Source organism: Oryctolagus cuniculus, chromosome 10 (assembly GCF_051225735.1).
Source record: "Oryctolagus cuniculus isolate XC-2025 breed Fujian yellow rabbit chromosome 10, ASM5122573v1, whole genome shotgun sequence".
Lineage (NCBI taxonomy): Eukaryota > Metazoa > Chordata > Mammalia > Lagomorpha > Leporidae > Oryctolagus > Oryctolagus cuniculus.
Window position 1 is genome coordinate 25,632,197 of NC_142876.1, and position 22,358 is coordinate 25,654,554.

A 22,358-nucleotide genomic window follows, 5' to 3' on the forward strand; every position below is an offset into this window, starting at 1 on the left:
GTTTTATTTATTTATTTGAGAGGTAGAGTTACATGAGAGGGAGAGACAGAGGGAAAGGTCTTCTGACCATTGGTTCACTCCTCAAATGGCTGCAATGGCTGGAGCTGTGCCCATCCAAAGCCAGGAGCCAGGAGCTTCTTCCAGGTCTCCCATGTGGCCCAAGATCTTGGGTCATCTTCTACTGCTTTCCCAGGCCACAGCAGAGTGTTGGATTGGAAGAGGAGCAGCCAGGACTAGAACCAGCACCCATAAGGGATGCTGGCACTGCAGGTGGAGGATTAACCTACTGTGCCATGGCACCGGCCTGGTATTTTACCTTTGCTTGAAAATATTAGCAGACTATATCACTTAACTCATATTGCCACTAAAGAAGCACCTGCTACTAGTTTCTAGATCAAACAATATATTCCAGGTCACCTCAACCCTGACCTGGTCCATTTCAGTTACTTTTATTACCTTCATAGCTTTATCACATTAGAGTTTGTGACCTAGATCATACATATGAAAATGTTAGCTTTCGACAGAGAAATTTAGTCTCATTTCTTCAAGGATATGTCTCTCCACCTAATCTAATAAATCCTAGTATTAAATAAGTTCCCAAAAAATTTTAACAGGAATCATCTTTAATAGTAAGCAGTACATATATAACACTGTGGTACATTGAATATGACCAATGAAGTTCCTCTAATCCAGAAATGGGGTTCTATTTCCTTGTGCCTCAAGTCTCATCTGGGGTTGTGTGTTGCGTTGATCAAGAGATGGTGGTGGGAGTTACGGTGTATGAGTTTGGAGCTAACTTTCTAGGAGCCTTACAATTTCTGTCATTGTTGTGTCTCTCGGAGACTCAGTCATCTATTCAACTGGAGGCAGAGAAGCCACATCAAAGATACCTGAGGCCCCCTAGCAACAGCGAGATCCAACAAGTGAGTGACACTACCTTGAAATTTCTGCCTGAGCCAAGTAAAACATGAACAAACTCAAGTGAAACCAGAAAAATTGAAGAAATATAAGTGACCATGAATTGCCATTCTTTTAAGTCAATAAATTTTATAGTTGTTTATCATACAGCCATAGATGGTGAAGCATATACATGAATCTAAGGGGAAAAAGCCATTTCAATAATTTTGAAACACCAAGGAACCGTTTTTGTTATTATTTTAGTGTGATTTTTGGTTTTTGTTTTGCACTGTTAGTGATTATAGCTAACTACAGCAATATTGTTAAGGTTAATATTTGTCTTGTCTAACTATAAAATCTGGGTTTTAGAGGAAGATTAACAAAGTATAATTTTTAAAGTATAATTTTTAAATTATCAGAATGAAGATACAGTTTTCAAGATTAACCGTATGAGAGAATTGGGGAGAGTTATTCTTCTATTTGGATTTTCCTGTATTTTCTAAATATATTTAAAAGAACAGAGAGGGCAGAGTTATTTCACATTCTAGTGTTAAAAGTAGACAGAATTATGCAATGTGCAAAAAAAAGACAAAAGGTATCAAAATTCAAGGCAAATACTTGAGAGAGAAATCAGAGGGAAAACTTTTATTTCCTAACAGTATAGATTAAAAATCCCTCGTAGATACAAATTTGAAATTATAGTTTGTGCTTGTATTGAATAAATGTGTTTTAATGGAATTAGTGATTACTGATGAAGTTATTTGTGTTCTTGCTATCTAGGCACTTACTATTCAGATTCAAATGGAGTTATTTAGTAATACAACATGAAGAATTTATCTAGCACATTGATGATCTTGGTTTACTTATAAGAAAAATGTATCAGAATTCCAGTTTGTAAAGTTCTGTTTCATAAACTAAGTATGCCCCTGGTCATTTTATACTTTAAACTGTACATATATTCCATATACTTTATGTAAATATGACATATTTTAAAATAAAACTATGGAAGGTGGAGCAAGAAGGTAGCTATGTAAGAGTCTCCACCAATCATCTCCCCATTGATGAACAGTTGTCATGTACCAACCTACTTTTACAAGTGCTGGGGAAGCCAAGTGCCTGATTTTAGTATAGGAGTAATGATAGGAAATAACAAAGTGGAGAGGTGGGGAAGGAGGAGGAGGAGGAGAGGAGGATAGAGGACAGGTCAAAGAAGAAGAATTAAAAAGAATGATGAAGACTTTAAGAGTCTTTTTCTTCTTCATACTATTTGTTGAAATCTTTTACTTAGTGTAGGGTTAACCTTACAATCATTAAGTAAACTGAAAGTAGATCTCTGTAAAATTTAAGAGAATGGGAGAGGGAAGAAGAACAAGGATTGGAACATGAGCAAGAGGGAGGGAAGTACCATTATGTTCCTAAATCTGTATATATGAAAGGCATGAAATTTGTATAACTTAAGAAAAAAAATTTTTAAAGACTCATGGGACACCATTATGTGAGCAAATGTTGGTACTATTGGTTTCCAGAAGGAAAAGGCACAAGAAAACCTTTTCAATGAAATAACTGCTAAAAACTTTCTAAATTGGGAAATAGAATACCCAGGTCCATCAGCCCCAAAAGATATCTAATAAGCAAAAATGCTTAAGGGAGACCTATTTTAAAGGCAAAAAGATAACTACCATCATGAAAACATGTGAACAAATAAATCTTGACACTAGAGCACTCACAGGTAAGATAAATACCTAATTATTCACATTTTATTTTCACTTTTTTCTGAGTTTGATTTGCTATAAATTTAGGGGTTTTTTTGTACATATGTACTAGAATTATAGTTATGTAACTTTTTCTCCCTTTTACACATTAGATTTTGATGTCAGTGCTATGTTGGCCTCCTAAAATGAGTTAGAAAGCATTTGATTTTTCCCTATTTTCTGAAAGAATATACCATTGTGCCATTATTTCTTCTTTAAATGTTAGAATTCACCAACAAAACCATCTAGAATTTTATAAAATTCCTTTAAAAATGAATTTCTTAAATAAATATGGAGTTATTAAAATTTTCCATGTCATTTTTATATTTGTGTTTTTATCGAAATAAGTGTATTTCATGCAAGCCACCAAAATTTTTTTTTTTTTTTTTTTTTTTTTTTTTTTTTTGACAGGCAGAGTGGACAGTGAGAGAGAGACAGAGAGAGAAAGGTCTTCCTTTTGCCGTTGGTTCACCCTCCAATGGCCGCCGCTGCAGCCGGCGCACCGCGCTGATCCTGGCAGGAGCCAGGAGCCAGGTGCTTTTCCTGGTCTCCCATGGGGTGCAGGGCCCAAGCACCTGGGCCATCCTCCACTGCACTCCCTGGCCATAGCAGAGAGCTGGCCTGGAAGAGGGGCGACCGGGACAGAATCCGGCGCCCCAACCGGGACTAGAACCCGGTGTGCCGGCGCCGCAAGGTGGAGGATTAGCCTATTGAGCCACGGCGCCGGCCCTAAAATTTTTGATGCAAAATTGCTCAACATCCTTTAAAAAATTAATAGAGTTACTCTCTGGTCCAACAATCCCACTATTGGATATATATCTATAGGAAATAAATTCAGTGAGATAAAGAAATGTCTGCACAATGGCCAATATAGGGAATCAATGTAAGTATCTGTCAACCTAAGTGTGTCAACCTCACACCCTACTCTGTCACCTATTGAAGAATTATCCAGTCACTGAGAGAGATAGAATCCTGCCATTTGCAGAATTAATGAACTTGGAGGACATTATGCTGGATAAGGGGGGGCCAAGCACAGATGGATGGATGCCATGTGATCTCATTCATAAATGCAACCTTAAAAGTTGATCTCATGGAAGTTCAGAGAGGCATGGTGGTTGCCAGAGGCTGGAAAGTATAAAGAGTAGGCGGAATGACAACAGGCTGATCAATAGGTACAATGTCAGTTACATGTGAAGAGTAACTTCAGGTGACAACAGTTAACACTACTGTCATGTATATTTCAAAACAGCTAGATAAAGGAATTTTTTAATGTTCTCACCACAATATTGATATGGTGTGTCAATTAATTTGATCATTACCCAAGGTATACATGGACTAACTATAATGTATCCCTTAAATATGTACAATTATATGCTAATCAAAAATAAAATTAAAAAATAAAACTGAGAGGAAAACGCAAGTGTGGCTACCAGGAAATATATATAGTAATAGCATTATAATCAATTTAGCAAAACTTGACCATTTTTCTAATACCAAACTTTTATCATAAAAACTATGAAAGCAGACCTCTTTAATCTAATTCTTATGGAAGTGAATGCACAAAAATTAGAGTCTATTTTACTAAATTTATTATGAGCAGTCATGACTGCTTAAACTAAAACCCTGTGTTTTCCTTTTAGGAACAAGATGTTAGTCTGATTCTCAGATGCAATTCTGGTGGCAGTACAGCTAGTCTTCCACAGACAAGAGCATGGCATATAAATAGAGAGATAGCCATCATTACAGTGACACTGACCTCCAAACACGCTTAATGCTTTAAGGCGCAAAACCAGCATACAGTAGCACGTGGCTTTTGCCTCAGCTTTTCTCAAGTCAAAATTTTGCTTTACTTTAGCTTAATCTGTTATCTGAGCTGGAAAGGACTAACTGATGTAAAATCACCAGGAAAAAGAATGATGTAAACAATAGATCTCCAACTATTTGATCTCAGGAACCATTTTCAGTCTTAAAAATTACTGAAGAGCCCAAAAGCTTTTATTTACATAGGTGTTAAATACATATATATTTACTTAGCATATTAAAAAACAAAATAAAATTTTGAAAAAAAATTTTACTCATACTTTACCAAAATTTCTTTTAGAAAGTAACTATATATGCCCCCAAAATTAGTGAGAATAATAATGGATCTTGACATATTTATAAATTTATTTAATGATTGATATAATAATAAAAAACTGGATGACATTACATCCTGAATTCACACTGTTTTGATATGCTATTTTGGTCAAATTACATAAAAGCAATCTGACTCCAAACATATACATATTTGGAAATGAGAGGTATATTTTGATAGACTTTTCAGATAATTATAGATATTATCCTTTAACACTACACCAAATTCAATACACAATCTCTTGAGTTATTTATAATACAGAATCTGACACGATGTCAATAAATATTTTGTGCTGTGTTATATAAAATATATTTGTTTATCTTGTACTTTGAATTGATTTCTCTCACACATGGTTTTTGTCACTTCAATCAATGATCATTTGGAGTAGTACTTTTTTTAGACAGATTTTCCTAATGTTGACACTTATCATCATGGGATATCAAAAATTCCATTTGTTCCTTTCACCACCAATTACGTCAGAAAGGCCTTTTAATGTTGGGAAGCTGTTAAGCTTCTGATGGCAGATGCAAGTATTCTAAGTTTCTAATTTTAACTTAAAACCTTCAATTTCATCTTTGGCATCAAATGCTATTTTTCTTGTAGTAACTACCTCCCTTCATTCATTTCTGATAAAAATTATTCACAAGTATCCACTTCTGAATAGCTACAGTTTTTCTGTTGATAACCTTTTCAAATAAAAATGGTGTTCCCGTGTCTGGTATTAGGCCTAATGATTAATACACCAGGTAAGATGTCCAATTCCCACATTCGAGTACTTCAGTTCAATATCCACTTCTGGCCCCTAACACCAGCTTTCTGCTAATGCGGATCTTGGGAGGCAACAGTGATGGCCCCCGGATCTGGGTCTCTACCACCTGTGTGGGAGACCATGACTGACCTCTTGCTTCCTGGTCATTGTGGGCATTTGGGGAGTGAACCAATGAATGAAAGTTTTCTCTTCTTCCTCTCTCTCTGTTTCCCCCTGCTTCAGTAAAAAGTCGTATCCATGAAAAAGAAAGTGAACTAGTGCAGCTTGAAATTCAAATTTTCACAGAAGTGGTTACTATAGGGACTGCACCATACTGTGATTCCGTCCATGGGTACTTGCCACACTGACATGTAGAAAAGCAAAAAAAAAAAAAAAAAATGTGCACTTAATGACAAAATACTTAATCAATTAATAATTTTGCTGCTTCATCACAGCATACTTTAGTTAACATGGTAAAAAACAAATTATACAGTACTAGCACTAGTATTAGCATTAGTATTAAATTGGAATAAATTTGACCTAATAGATCCACTAAAAGCCTCTCAAGAAATACAGTTTCATGTACAATACCTGATGACTGAAGCAAACACAACGTTAAATTAGTCAATTTTCTGATAAATCCAAGAAGCCTGTTTCTTTACAACATAGGAATAGTTTTGTATCTTTCAAGTACAAATTGGTAAATATATTTTTCATTTTTCCTCTTTTGCCCCATTCTCTTTTACTTCTTTCTCCTCCTCTTTTGATATTACTGTATTATGCATTTGGAAGGGTAGCACAAAACTTGAATGTGTTCAATTACTTTTTTTTTTTTTTTTTTTTTTACAGGCAGATTGGACAGTGAGAGAGAGAGACAGACAGAAAGGTCTTCCTTTTTCCGTTGGTTCACCCCACAGTGGCTGCTACGGCCGGCGTGCTGTGGCCAACGCACCACGCTGATCCGAAGCCAGAAGCCAGGTGCTTCTCCTGGTCTCCCATGGGGTGCAGGGCCCAAGCACTTGGGCCATCCTCCACTGCACTCCCGGGCCACAGCACAGAGCTGGCCTGGAAGAGGGGCAACCAGAACAGAATCCGTCACCCTGACCATGACTAGAACCCAGTGTGCCAGCGCCACAGGTGGAGGATTAACCTATTGAGCCATGGTGCCAGCCCAATTACTTTCTTAGATGCAAATATTCAACAAAATACTAGCAAATCAAATGCAAAACCACATCAAAAACACAACACAATCAAGTGGGATTTATCCCAGAAATGCAAATTGACAAATCAATAAACATCATAAATCAAAAGAATGAGCAAAAAACTTAGTTCATCTCAAAAATTCAGAGAAATCATTCAACATATCTTTGTGATAAAAATCCTCCACAAATTAGGTATAGAAGGAACATACTACAAAATTATAAAGGCTATATATGACAAACCAACAGCCAATTTCATACTTAATAGGGAAAAGCTGAAAGCATTTCTCCACATATCTGGAGCAAGAAAAGGCTGTCCTCTTTCACCCTTCTAGTCAAAACAGTACTGGAAGGTTTAGCAGGAGCAATTAGGAAGGAGAAAGAAATAAAAGGCATCAAAATGGGAAAAGAGGATGTTCAGTTATCCACATTTGCAGATGACATATTGGTGTACATGGAAAAACCTAAATATTCCACCAAAAATTCTGTTAGAATTTATAAAGCAATTCAGTAAAATAGCAGGTTACAAAATAAACATAAAAAACAGTAGTTTTTATATGTTAATGATGAACTCACTTAAAGAGAACTGAAGAAAGAACCCCCATTCACAACAGCCACAAAAAAAAAAAATCAGTTGTTTAGAAATAAATTTAACCAAAGAATAAGATACAATAAAAATTATCAAACACTGATGAAAGCAATCAGACAGGACACAAAAAATGGAACATATTCCTTGCTCATGGATTGGGAGAATCAGCATCATTAAACTTTCTATAATACCTAAAGCAATCTATAGATTCAATCCTATCAAAATATCAGACACTCTTTACAGAACTAGAAAAAAAATCCTAAAATTCATATGGAACCACATAAGGGCAGAATACCCAAGACAATCATGAGCAAGAAAAATCAAGCTGGAGGTATTATAAGACCTGAATGCAAAGCCATACAATAAAATAAGTAAAACGTCCTCAACAAATTGTACTGGTGTACCTATATAGAATGAAATTAGAAACATACCTGTCACTATGTACAAAAACTCAAAATGGATCAAAAGTCTAAATTAAAGACCTATGACTATGTAGTTACTGGAACACTCCAAGGCATTAGTATAGAGGATGACTTCTTGGATAAGCACAGGCAAAAAAAGTAAAAGTAAACAAAGAGTTTTATATCAAACTCAGAAGCTTCTGCACTACAAAGGAAACAATCAATAGAGTGAAGAGACATCCAACAGAATGGGAAAAATATCTATAAGCTACTTATCTGAGAAAGGATTAATATCCTGAACATATCAACAATTTAAAATACTCAGCAACAAAAACACCACCAATCTGGTTAAGAAATGAGCAAAGACCTCACAAGACAATTCTCAAAAGAAGCAATACAAATGGCCATATATGAAAAAAAGTCATATATGAAAAAATACTCAGCATCCTAGCCTTCAGGGAAATGCAAATCAAAAACACAGAGGTATCACCTCACCCCTATCAGAATGGCTAAAATCCAACATAGACAGTAACAAATACTGACAAAGATGTGGGGAAAGGGAAACACATACTGCTGGTGGGAATGTAAACTAGTATAGCCACTGTGAGAAACAGTATGGAGATTTCTTTAAAAATTAGAAAAAGACATGCCATAGGATCCAGCAATCCCACTACTGGGTTTACACCCAAATGACATGAACATGTTATTTGATACCTACACCACTATTTTTATGCCAGCACTGTTCTCAATAGCCAAAATTACAATCAGCCAAGGTGTCCATCATCAGATGAATGGAAAGAGAAAAGGTGGTATATACACAATAAAATATTTAGCTATAAAAATGAATTAAATTATATGATTTGCATCATAAGGGATGCAAATGGAGGACATCTTATTGAGTGAAAGAAGCCAGACACAGAAAAATACTGCATGTTCTCCCTTACATGTGGGAGCTAAAATTAAAAATAAAAAATAAAAAAAATAAAGAAATGTCTATGTGTATCAGTATTGCTGCAAATATAGTTCTGTAAAAGTTGTTTTACACCTTTGTCAAACCAATGGTTAAGAATATTATACTATTATAGTTTAATGATCTGTTATTTTTTTAAAGTTACTGAATATGGGTGATATGGTCATTTTTTCCATTCAATTATTGTTTATAGCCACTGGCTATATTCCCACTGGAGTCTTTTTGGTTTTTACTTGTTAAACTTATCTGTTGAAGCATGAAGCCTTTTTATTCTAATGTAAATTTAAAATGTTATCTCAAAAACTAAAAAAAAAAAGGAAGAAAAGGAGAAGGAAGGGGTGGGAGGAAGAAAGAGAGGGAAGAGAATATCATTAAATTATTAGAATTTTATCTACGAACTACATTGAATATGTTAAAAACTAATTTAAAATTTAGAAATTTTTTTTAAAAAAATCAAGGAGTATCTTGGAATGTAAAATGACTTTTTAACCTACACTTAACAGAAGTAAACAATTATTGTCAAGGCCTACACCATAAAAAGGCATGGAGAAGGAGTATCAGTAAAAGTGGAGACAGTATTTTCCATTCATAGGTATTTTTGTAAAAAGTAGTTTTAAAAAGGTTGTAGTTATTGGACATTCTAAGGTTCAAATTAAGTCTTTGATGGTAGCTAGGAACTGCTTCAGTCTCCATACTCACAGCTTTTCTAAATATCTCAGATCTCCACATAATTTTTACTATCTACATTTCAGATAAAGTGTCCAATCTGGGACTCGTTTAAAATGAGAAGAAATGCTGAAATTATCCCACCTCACTGGATGTAACTGGGTCTATCCAGAGTAGACTGGAATACATGTTCAGTCTGTAATGACAACAATTTTCCTTTAATGAGACCATTTTTCTCAACTGTTATTTAGGAACAACATTAATATTATAGTGTTGAATCTAAATAACAACGGAGACATAGAGAAATTAAATTATGGACTATTGGCATCTGTGTCAGCAATGTAGTTTTCACAACTTAATAATGAACTTCCTCAAAATAACCAGTAGTTGCCTTTAATTCTCTGCTGTCCGAATACAAAGCCTTTTTCTTTCATTGTACCCCTTTTGGTTTTCTTTATTAAATCCCTCACTCAATAGAATATCAAACACTTTTCCAAATGGAAATAAAAAGGTACTGCAGAGCCCCATGGGACATTCTCTTTGATTTCTTGCCAAGCATAAGCGTTATAAATTAACTTAACTTCACAGAGCTAGATTCTTCTGTCTGCATCCTCAGCTGCAAGATGACCTACTGTTCCTCTGCTGGTTCCTTAGCCATCCCCTTTCTAGTTCTGTTTTAGGAAATTCAGCAGGTACTATGTATCTTCAAATATTAGTAGATCCTATATATGGGCTCTGAGTGAAAAACTCCATGAAGCTCCTACGAACTTTATACAGGGAAAGATTTTTATTGAAAAACCATCCCAATCCAAACTGATCACAGGAACCACAATCTACTTAATAAAAAATAAAATACTACAGGTGTATGTGAGCTAAGAGCTTTGAACACAGAGATGTGAGCCATTTCTCTGGTGCTATTATTCATCACTCCATGATTCTATTATTTTCTTTCGTCATTTATACCAATTCAGTACTAAAAATGACATTCCCTCTCTGTAAATATTCCTACATCTGTTATATTTCCTCTTTTCTTTTTTCATGTGCACACACACACACATTGCTATTTGTAGTCAGGGTTTGGAGGAAGCAGAGCCTTTATTCTTATCACTAGCATATGGCTATATTCTTTCTGTCTCATACGCAAATTTTTGAGTCTATCAGTTTCATTTTGTAACAGGTCTGAAGGAAGTGATTTTTCATTTTTAGGATGATCCTTTAAAAAAGTTTTTTTTTTTTTTTTTTTTTTTTTGCAGCTGACAGTAGATTCCTAGAAAACAAATGTTGCCTTTAGAATATGTCAAAGTTAGTTTAGAAAATCTAACCATTTTCTGAATTTATCTGTATACATAAAGCAGCATTTAAAACTTACCAGAAACATAGTAGGCTTTTTAATGTAGATACTATTTTTGATAGCAAATCATAAATATCTGAGTTTTTTCCTATTTAGCCAAGTTTGAATTAATAAAGTTGCTCCCATAACTTCTGACTAAATATATCTTTTTGGTATTTATTTATTTTATTTGAAATGTAGAGTTACAGGGAGAGAGAAAGGGGAGGGAGAGGAGAGACCGAAAGAGAGAGAGAGATAGAGAGAGCACGCGCACACACGCGATTGAGCTTCCATCTGCTGGTTCACTTACCCTACACAGCTGCAACACGCAGGGCTGGGCTGGGCCAGGCCAAATCCGGGAGCCAGGAGCTCCTCCCAGGTCTCCCATGTGGGTGCAGGGGCCCAAGCCACAGCTTGCTTGGGAAAATGAACAGGGTGCTGGATCAGAAGTGGAGCAGCCAGGACTCCAACCTGGGTCCATATGGGATACCGCTGCCACTCACACTAACTATATCTGCTATGCAGTAACACCAGCCCCAATGTCTTTTTTCATGCTCCAGAAACAAATAGAAGTTAAATAAGACCAAAGAACAAAACAAGCTCTACATACTTTTCACTATTTTTCTGACATTTACACTCACTGGTTACAGTTTTGACGTCTACATACTCTCATGAATGCTTGTTTGTGAGGGTGTCAGACTGCCCAGCCCTTCAGTCTACCCACCAGGTTTGCTAAATGTCAAATTTGTGGTCAGTGACCACAAGTTGGCCCCAGTGCACTCTTGGGAAAAGACAGGTTCTGTGTTGTCCAAGGAATGTTCACCACTGGATATGAAAGACAATCCCATGTATACTATTTTTTACTTTTGACCTTATAGGAAATAGTAACCTTTCAAGGAATGTGTGCTGAGAAGAGATAATATAATCAATATCTAACATCATTCAAGGTCAAGGGTGAAAGTAAAAAAAAAAAAAAAAAACAATTGAATTTGTTGAGAGAGAGATCACTAGTGACAGTCAAAAAACAGACATGACAAAAAAAATGTAATGCCTCGCTTTGTATTTTAGTTTCAACTCAGAATCCTGGGTCTTTGTGATTTCCCACCCAAACAGCACTTCAGAGATGGTGAATGATTAATTCATCAAGAAGACACTGTCTATCCACAGTGCCACTTTTTGTTTACTAATATATTAGACTTTTTAGCATCCATATGAAATTTCGTCAGTTCCATTTGAAAACACTGGTTATCTCACACTGATTGATTAAAAGACCTGACCTGCCATGATTAATTTCGATAAAACATGATTGCCCATTAACTCCTGTGACTTTTCTTTCCCCGATTCCCAAGAAGGACATGCCAAAATTACCTGGTAGGGGTGGGTCCTTGTTGCTATGAAAGATGGTCAGTTGTATAAAATAAAAGTTTTATCTTCTTTTGATGTGCTTTTTATGACAATATTAAATAAAATTAAATTTATTTTAATCAACCTGAGAACAGGATAATCCCATATATTATGGGATTGATTTTTTGAACACTGATAACTGTTACAGCATGGCACTTTGATTTCTAATAATTGCAATTTGTCTGGTGTACTGAATTCTTAAATACCAGGCCAGAATACAGGCAGGCTTGGTGCTGAGTATAGAATGAAATAAAAGAGATCTGTGGTAATAAAAAGATTTGAAAATGCTGATCTAGAATTAATTCTTCTCATAACAAATAAGGAAACTAAGAATTTTAGAAGATTAAAATGACTGCCAATGGCTAAAGAAGACAAAATACTAGAACACTTATTTTCATCTGGCTCCTATTTCTAGGCCGGCACCTTCTTCACTATATCATACAGAAAAAGAAGTGGTTTTGATGGGAGGGAAAATGTGGGGACCATGTAGCATGAGGTTACCAGAAAATAGATTCAGGAGACTGTGTTTTTCTCAATTGGGAAATGGAAATGCACAAACTAGACGGGACTATAGACAAGCAGGATGGCCATATAGTTAACCATTGGTAAACAAATGAATACCTAAACACTCAGAATCAAAATCAGGCAATTTATTACCTGATAATCTTCACATGAAAATCAAATGATTTAAGAATGGAATCCCTAAAATGCCATAATTATTATAGCATCTACTGAGGACTTAAAAATTCCAGGTATTTTGGCTGGCTTGTGAAACATAAGCCTCACAACTGCCCTATGAAATACATGGTATGAGTCACTGTATTTGGCAGCATATATATGAGATAGAGTAACTTGCTCTAAATTTCACTAGTAAGTGGTAAAACCAGATCTATGTTAATCAGTCTGGTGTTCGACTCTATGCTCTTAGGCATGTATTACAATAATGGTTAAAATTGTGCATTTTAAATAATTATCTTATTAGCAGATTCCATGGAAATGGATTGTGATAACTCATGTACAGCTTTTTGTGGAAACTGGATTAAATCTAATATAATATGCAGGAAGCATGATCTTAACATTGTTTAAATATAATATTATCATATGCTTCATCTTTTTCTTATGTATATATGAAAGAGGAACTCAAGAAAGCATTTTTTCTACCTTAACTATATGAAAGGCTAAGAGTATCCTTTTTACAGCCTTAGAAATAAGAATGCAAATTATGGGGAAATTTTTCCATGCAGTGAAAAATAGTAAGTATAAGAAAAAAAATAATACAGTAATTTATTTAATCTTCACCTTTGTTTTTCTGTATCTATGCATATGTCAAGACATTCATTACTCTAAAACCTTCAAAAACCTTCAAAAACTCCAAGTAACAGTAATAGAATCAAAGTCTAAATTCCTAGACTTGAAATTCAAGGATCTCTATACAGTGAATTCAACTTCTCATTCCCTTTCCAGCATTGTCATCAGCCAGGATTGTTCTACAGACACTTCCCCCATTATGATCCAGAAAAGTAATCATCTATAAAGAGTTTCCAAATTTTCCACTTAGAATTTATTTACTCTTTGTTTTCATTCCTTGAGAACTAGATGTCTTTATCTGAATCTCCCTTTCTCTGTCTTACGTTATTCATGTGGCTATATGAATTGACTACTTGGCTTCAAGGTGAATATAAAAAGCAAACAAATGTATCTTCTTTGTTGTACCTTAGAGTATATAGAAATGGACTGCAGTGATATTTACAGGCACAGTTCATTTTATGGAGCTTCACTTCATTGCACTTCATAGATACGTCACTCTTCACAAATGGAAGGCTTGTGGCAATCATGCAGGCAATTCTATCAGCACTATTTTTCCAATAGCATTTCTTCACTTTGTCTCTTATATTTTGATAATTCTCTCAGTACTTCAAACTTTTTCATTATTATTTTTATAGTGATTTGTGATCAGTGATATTTGATTTTACTATTATAATTGTTTTGCACAGTGCCAATCTAAGATAACAAACTGAATAAATACTGTGTTCTGACTGCTTCACCACCCAGCCATTCTCTGTCTCTTCTTCTCAGGGCCAGGCAGTCCCTCTCAACTCCTGAGACACAAGGATACTCAAATTAGATCAATTAGTTATGTGCAGTAGCCTCCAAATATTCAAATGAAAGGAAGAGTCTTACGTCTCTCACAACCAATCAAAACCTAGAAAGAATTAAGATTAGTGAGGAAGGTATTTTGAATGTGTAGATACACTAAAAGGTAGGTCTCTTGAGCCAAATGTCTAGCCAAATTGTATGCCAAAAATAAATTTCTTGAACAAAATTGAAAATTCTACTCATGGGAACACATGAATGATATGAAAGCAAAACAGACTGGCTGCTGATATGAAGAAAGTTTTAGTGGTCTGGACAGAACAAAGCTCTAACTCTCTTCAATTGTGTGACGGGTGTGAGAAGTGAGGAAGCTGCAGAAGAAAAAGTTAAAGCTAGCAAATTTGTGTCATGAGGCTTACAGAAAGAAGCTATCTACATATCACAAAAATTCAAGGTGGAACAGCAAGTGCTGAGGCAGAAGCTAAAGTACGTTATCCAGAAGATTAATTAAGATCCTTGATGAAGGTGAGTATATTAAACAACAGATTTTCAATACAAGCAGAATAGCCTTGTACTGGAAAAAGACGCCAGGTAGGAATTTCAAGGCTAGAAAAGAGAAGTCACTGTCTGGCTTCAAAGGACAGGCTGACTCTTTTGCTAGGGGCTAATGAAGCAACTTCAAGTTGAAGCCATTGTTGACACACTATTTGGAAAATCCTACATCCCTTAAGAATTATTAGTCACCACTGCCTGTACTCTACAAATGAAAGAATAAAGGAATAAAGTCTGAATGACAGAACATTTGTTTACACTATAGTTTACTAAATCTTTGAAGGCTACTATTGAGAACTACCGCTCAGAAAAAGATTCCTTACAAACTATCACTGCTCATTGACAATGCACCTGGTCACCTGAGCACTCTGATGGAGATACACAAGGAGATAAATGTTTTCATGGCTACTAACTCAACATCTGTTTTGTAGCCCATAGATCAAGGAATAATTTCACTTTCAAGTCTCATCAAGAAATACAGCAAGCATCCAGAGTAGGAATTAAGACACTGCTTGAGATGCCTGCATTCTGCATCAGACTGTCTGGATTTGAGTCTTGACTCCATTCTCAATTCTAGCTGCCTGCAAATCTGTATCGGAGGGGGGGGGGGGGAGGACAGAAGGTGATGTCCCAAGTAACTGGGTCTTTGCCAACCATATGGGAGACATCAATGGCTCCTGGGGACTGGCCTAGCCCTGGTTGTCGTGAGTGTTTGGGCTGTGAACCAATGGACAGGAGATTCCTGCATCTGTCTGCCTCTTTCTGACTCCCAAATGCCTAAAAGTAATTAGTTAAATAAAAAAAGAAATATATCTCATAAGGCTATAGCTGTCACAGATAAAAATTGCTTTGATGGATCCAGGCAAAGCAGACTGCAAAATTTCTGGAAATTATTCACAATTCTATAAACCATTAAGAGCAATTTCGATTCACAGGAGGAGGTCAAACGCTCAATGTTAATAGAAGTTTGGAAGAAGTTAATGCCATCTCTCATAGATAACTGAGTCATTCACGATTTTATCAAGGAAGTAACTGCAGATTGAAGGAAATAGCAAGAGAATTTGAATTAGAAGATGAAGTAGAGCCTGAAGATGTAACCAAATTGTTACAATCTCATAATAAAACTTTAACGGATGAGGTATTGCTTCATACTCATACTGATGAGCAAAGGAAGTGGTTTCTTGTGATAGAATCTACTCCTGGCAAAAAGGCAGTGAACACTGCTGAAATTACAATGAAAGATTTCGAGGATGATATAAACTTTGTGGGTAAAGCTGCAGTGGAAGAGAAATGATTCCAACTTTGAAAGAAGTTCTACAATGAGTAAAATGCTATTAAATAGCTTCAAGTACAGCGGAGTCATCGTCTATGAATGGAAGGATCAATGCGGCACATCATTGATGTATTAATTATCAGTCAGCCCAATATTCAGGCACCACCTATCAATATGGAAGAGGAATTCTGCATTGGCAAAAATATAGATTACTGAGAACTCACATGACGGCTAGCATTTCTTAACAATGAGGTAATTAGTAATTAAGGTATGTTGTACACTCTTTTTTAAGATATGCTATTGCACACTTGGTGGAATACAGTAAGGTGCAGTGGGAAACCAAAAATTTTGTGTGACTTATTTTATTGTGATATTTGACTTATCACAGTTGCTTACAATTGAATCCACAATATATGAGATTTTCTTGTATTCCATTTTGAAATATAAGTAATATTTAGTCAAACTGGAAGTTTAACACACCATTGAGTTAATGATAAATTCTTAGTGATGAATATAAGTCTGAAATCATTTATTTTAAAACTAAAAACACAATTTCCCCTTTAAACTTGATAAATTGATAAATTTGGAAGAATATTGCTATGTATTTCAATGAAATTATTATGAAGATGAATCATTCAAAATACAGTTTAGTCTATCAAAATCTGATGCCTCTGATTATACATGTATTTATTTCAGGTCTGTATAGGGCCTAGAGTCATCTAATTGTAGTTAAATCAATGAACAATAGATTGAATTATCAACTGATTGATTCAGCTAGGCCATTAAGGTAACTGAAATAAGAATTCCAATGTTTGGGATAGTTATTCTGGTCAACCTCATGGCCAAAACAGACTAATAATTCTGCAATTCAGTCTCCTGCTTGACTCTCAGAAGTGGTTAGACTTGAGTACAGTGAACCTGACAGAAACAATGGCCACTTCGATCTATCTCATCGATCACAGATGACAACACATTTTAAAATATTTCAACTCTTATTGTTTTGTTACTGATGTTTCAAAAAATCATTATAAAGCAGTTTACTGCTAACTTACTCATAAATCATAATTCAATTTATCTGAAGTCATTAATCCACAAACTAGTTACAAATTTTCCTACATATGAAATTTTTTTTTAATCTGGAAAAAGTAAAAATTCAAGGAAAATTTCTTTTAAAAATCTACAAGGTATTTTAAACACAATACCATCTCACTCCCTCTTCCAAGACACTACTTGGCTTTTATATCAGCCAGGGCTCTCCCTCTGCATAAACTGCATCTTTCATGTTTCCAAGACCTGTCCTTAATATCTCCCCCAATCATCTTCATTTTTGAATCTCTTACACTTCCTTAGTTGCAACTTTAGGCCAGTTCTCCACAGGATTAAGGTCAAAGAATTCTAACTTATTTATTTCCCAACTTAACATTGTTACTTTGAGTTTGAAACCTTCCAAAATTTCCTGAGCCCTGTGATCCAATCTAACCGAATGTGTGCGTTGCCTGAAAAGCTTGTTCTGTCACTCTTTACTCCTGCATTTCTCATGCCTCTCCTCTTTTCTAAAGGATACTTCTCACTCCCCAGCTACTACTGGTTCTTCATGATTGTCACACTGGTGAGATTACATACCTGCTATATGGAAGAGGTGATATGAAATATGTTCCACATGGTCTTGTATTACACTAAATATTTAGAACTAGATAATTCTGCATAAATTCATACATGAATTATAGTAAAAAAAAAACAAGAGGGGCAAAATCTCAAAGCTTCTCATTAGCATTTATAATTCAAAATATGGCAAGAAATAGCTTTATAAGTCAACACAGTACTTCAGTGGTTATAGAAAACTATTTTTTTTAGGCAGTCATAACATGTTAACAGTATTATGTTTTCCATTTTTGTTAACACTGTGTGCCTCAATTGAATAAGTGCTAGACTAGAGAATAGGCAATATGTGTATACAACTTATTACTGACCCAAGTTGGTGCTTTGAGAAAGCAGAAATTGATTTTGAATGGATTATCTTGATCTTTAAAATCAGAGAACCATAAACTGACAACTAAGAGAGGCTAGGATGGACCATCCATTCATTCACATTTTGCTCCATCTTGTACTTAATGTGTACCTGTGTATTTGACCTCCAAACAAACTTGTAAACTTGAGAATAAATGTGCCAAACACATTCCCCTTCAACAAGTCCATCCTATGTTCAATAGCATATGAGTCAGGCTTAATAAAGACAATAACATCTGTCCATACATTATTTTATAATAACTTTTTGAAATTTTGTATTTGAATTAACAGCACATAAAAAATTCTCATTAGGTATAATTTTTTTAAACAAGATGTTCTCATTCAGGCAAGAAATATCCATACTTCTCCAAAGAACTTCAAATACTGATTTTATCCCAATTACATCACACAATTTGGTTTTAAATAAATCTTTATGCATTACAATGCAAATGTGCTTTACAAAGTAAATAAAGGTAAATGGCAGTTGGAGGACTTTGTTGTATCTCTGTATCTTTCAAAATATTCCATTTTAAATTTAATAATTAATCCAACTTGATTCTTTTATACTATTGGAAAACAGGTGCCTTAGTCCTATCAAAATAATCAAACATGGGCCAGCACTGGCAGAACAGGTAAAGCCACCACCTGCAGTGCCAGCATTCCACACGGGTGCCAGTTGTGGTCCTGGCTTCTTCTCTTCTGATCCAACTCTCTGCTATTGGCTGAGAAAGTAGTACAGGGTGGCCCAGGTCCTTGGGTCCCTGCACTCATGTGAGAGACTTGGAAGAAGCTCCAAGATCCAGGCTTTGGATTAGCCCAGATCTGGCTATTGCAGCCATTTGGGGCGTGAACCAGTGGATGGAAGACTTCTCTCTCTTTCTCTACTTCTGCTTCTCTGTAACTCTGCCTTTCAACTAAATAAATAAATATTTTAAAAATACAATAATCACACATATTGTTAGGGAACCATTCATGGAGAAAGTAATTGTAGCACAGTTTGAAACAAAGTAACCGTAGCACCCTTTGAAAGAAAGTAACTACCCAGTAGCGCAGCTTGAAAGAAAAATAGAAAGGCAACCACCCTAGCTGGTAAGATTTAAAAATGGATGGCCTAACTAGAGGGCCTAACCACAAACTGTGGTTGCCATGACTATGGGACCCTGGGAGGTCGGAATGTGGGCAGGGCTAGCCTCTAGAAATTGTATATAAGGGGACCCTCAGACGCTGTAAACCAGAGGTTGCTCAGCCTCTCTCCCCGGTCTGTAGTGCCTAGTGCCCACAGGAGTAGGCTTGAGCAATCTCTCCTCCTAGTCGCCTAGAGTATCAATAAAGTGTGTTTAGCTTGACCTTCCTCAGTCTCCTCGACTCTTCCTTCGTGGCAACCTGGCCAGTTCCTGAAGGGGGAGATCCTGACACATATCCCTGCCAATTTATTTCATGGCTTACCCTGATTTCCAATCTGATTGATCAACAGATGCATTAAAAAAAAAAAAAAAGAAATGTGAATTTTTAAATATTAAATTTTTGTGTCTTTTTAAGGCATGCCTAAATAAATGAATGTATGCACTGGAAATAAATGCTGTATTTGTACCTGTCTCTGCTTGGTGGATGTAATATATAATAGTGTTATTTATGGTTACTGACAAATGTGTCAATATTTCTATAACAAATGGAGGAGAGAATATACAAAATACTGAGAAAGAGGTTTTGGAGATGTCCTTAATTAAAACATCTAGAAACTTTGATTCAATTTGTCACCCTACTTTTATAATCACTTAAGAATACTACTTTGCTGCAAAGATGCAGTACTTTTGATAGATACACACAGTTAACAGAAGGCAGGAGCCAATATCCATGCTTCCAGAAGTAGTTGACCCAATTACCCAAGTGTGTACTTTTTTTTTTTAAGATTTTATTCATTTGAAAGGCAGAGTTACAGAGAAAGAGGGAGAGAGAGAAAGAGAGGAGAGTTCTTCCATCCGCTGGTTCACTTCCCAAATGGCCTCAACGGCCGGGGCTGTGCTAGTCCAGAGTCAGGAGCCAGGAGCTTCTTCCAGGTCTCCCATGTGGGTGCAGGGGCCCAAGAACTTGGGCCATCTTCCACTGCTTTCCCAGGCCACAGCAGAGAGCTGGATCAGAAGAGGAGCAGCCAGAACTCAAACTGGCGCCCATATGGGATGCCGCACTGCAAGTGCGGCTTTACCCACTACGCCACAGCGCCAGCCCCTGTGTGTACTTTATTTTGTGATTCCCCTAAGTGAGTCTAAGTAAGTCTAAATGAGAAAATACATAACATGTAGTTATAATAGGAGCATTCATTGGAAGAGATCTTAGAGAATACTCAATCTAATCTCTCATAATTAAGGAGAGGAAAAAGAGGCCAAGGTCGTAGGGATATGCCTGAGAAAAGAAAATGAGAGATGGAGAAAGACACTTCATTAAGATCATACTTTATTGTAATTATTTGTTTGAATTCATTCAAAATTCAAACAGACCAGTCCCTCTGTCAGTCAATGCTGTATCTCTGGTACTGAGCAAATACTTAGAAATCCGTGCGTGAGAAAATGCATAAATGATTTCCCAATATTAACTTAAGGAAGGGTTTTAACCTTGCTAATGTTTTCATCCTTTGAAAACAGGGATAACTTGGCCTTTTTAGCGTTATTAGGGGAAAATGAACTAATACATGAGATCTTTACCAACAGCTCTTGCTAAAAGAAACACTCCTTAAATATTAATGAAATGAATGGATGCATGGATGAATGGAATGAGTAAATAAATGAATGAATGAGGCCAAAATTAAGGAGATATACATACTTCAAAGACAAGACATGGAAAAACAAGAACTGTTGGCATAATGTCATCAAGTGTCTCAGCAAGAAAGGACAGAATAATCAACAGCAAATGCAATGAAAATTGCAACTGTAAAATAATTGTTACTTGAACTATCCTAGAGATGATCATTCTGAAATATTAAAGAACACTATAATACCTGATAAAATTCTGACTTCTGCTTCATTTCCTGTTCTGGAGCTGGCTGGATTCCGAGCTGTGCATCGATAGATTCCAATGTCCCCTGGCTGAAGTCTGCTGATTTGCAATGCTCCAGAGGGCAAGACCACCACCCTAGAGTCCCCTGGGACTGGAGTCAGGTCTTGCTGGTTCTTCTGCCAATGTATTGTTGGCATGGGCTCCCCGATGACTTCACACTTAAGTAGCACTGTATCTCCCATGAAGGCTGTGACGGATTCTGTCTGGGAAAGGAACCTCAATGGTCCTAAGAGAAAAACAAAGAAAGAAGGATGAGGCACAATCATCTCTAATAAAAACAATCACTCTTATTCTCCATGGAAAATTATACATATACATATATAAAGCTGTATTTATTTTATTTGAAAGGAAGAGTTAAAGAGAGGGAGAAAGAGTTCTTCCATCTATTTGTTCACTCCCTGAATGGCCACAATGGCCAGGCTGACACTAGGAGCCTGGAATTCCATCCTGGTTTCCCACAATGGTGACAGGGGCCTAAGCACTTAGGCTATCTTTGCTGCCTTCCCAGGCACATTAGCAGGGAGCTGGATCAGAACTGGAGCAGCTGGGACTTGAATCGGTGCCCATATGGGATGCTGTTATCACAGGTGGCAGTATGACCTGCTCTCTATAATGCTGGCCCCAAAAATTATATTTTACAAAATAATCTCTCAAATCTCATCTCATTTGCTCTTCACACTTTAATAATATGTGTGTGGCATTACAGGAGGTTCTGTGGCTACAAAAGAAAATGATGACGATGCTGCCATTCATTTCCAGAAGCTCACAGTTGAATGAATTTTAGTGAAACAGTCCTGTAAGGCAGAGCAGACAGGACCATGCTAATTTTACAGAGGAGGAACCTGGGGCTCAGAGAAGTCAAATTCCACATGCAAGTTTTCATGTTAACGATGCAGCAATCCTGCAAATATGCCCTAGTTCAAACTTGTGGCACCATGCTCTACCAGTTAGCCATCTTCGAACATAAAACTAAGAAATCATGAGGATGCACAGAGTGGTTATTCAGCATAATCTAGAGAAGTTTCAAGAGAGCAGATCCTGTGAGCCACCACAACAGACAATTTTTTTGGATAGCCTGCTTAAGGTACAAATTCAGCAGTATTGCCAGGTGTGGCTGTGGTGCACTAAAATAACCCTAAGGTTAGTATTAGAATTGCTTGGATTTTGGCCTGATTTGGCCACTTGCTAGGTATGAATTTTTTTAGCCTGTTTTTTATTTCTTTGGAGCATAAAGTGAATAACAGCTGACTCACATGATCCTGATGATGTTCACATGGAATAATGTGAAAATA

The 22,358-nt window shown here is 36.2% G+C and overlaps 1 protein-coding gene across 2 annotated transcripts in view; it reads right to left on the bottom strand.

Moving 5' to 3' along the window:
• Positions 1–22,358, bottom strand: part of DCC (DCC netrin 1 receptor) — a 1,201,543-nt gene that overhangs the window by 630,804 nt on the left and 548,381 nt on the right. For both annotated transcript variants that reach the window (XM_051851212.3, XM_051851210.3), the window contains exon 3: positions 21,008–21,292. In XM_051851212.3, the coding sequence (XP_051707172.1) occupies positions 21,008–21,292 (285 nt within the window). The remainder of the gene's footprint in view (positions 1–21,007; positions 21,293–22,358) is intronic.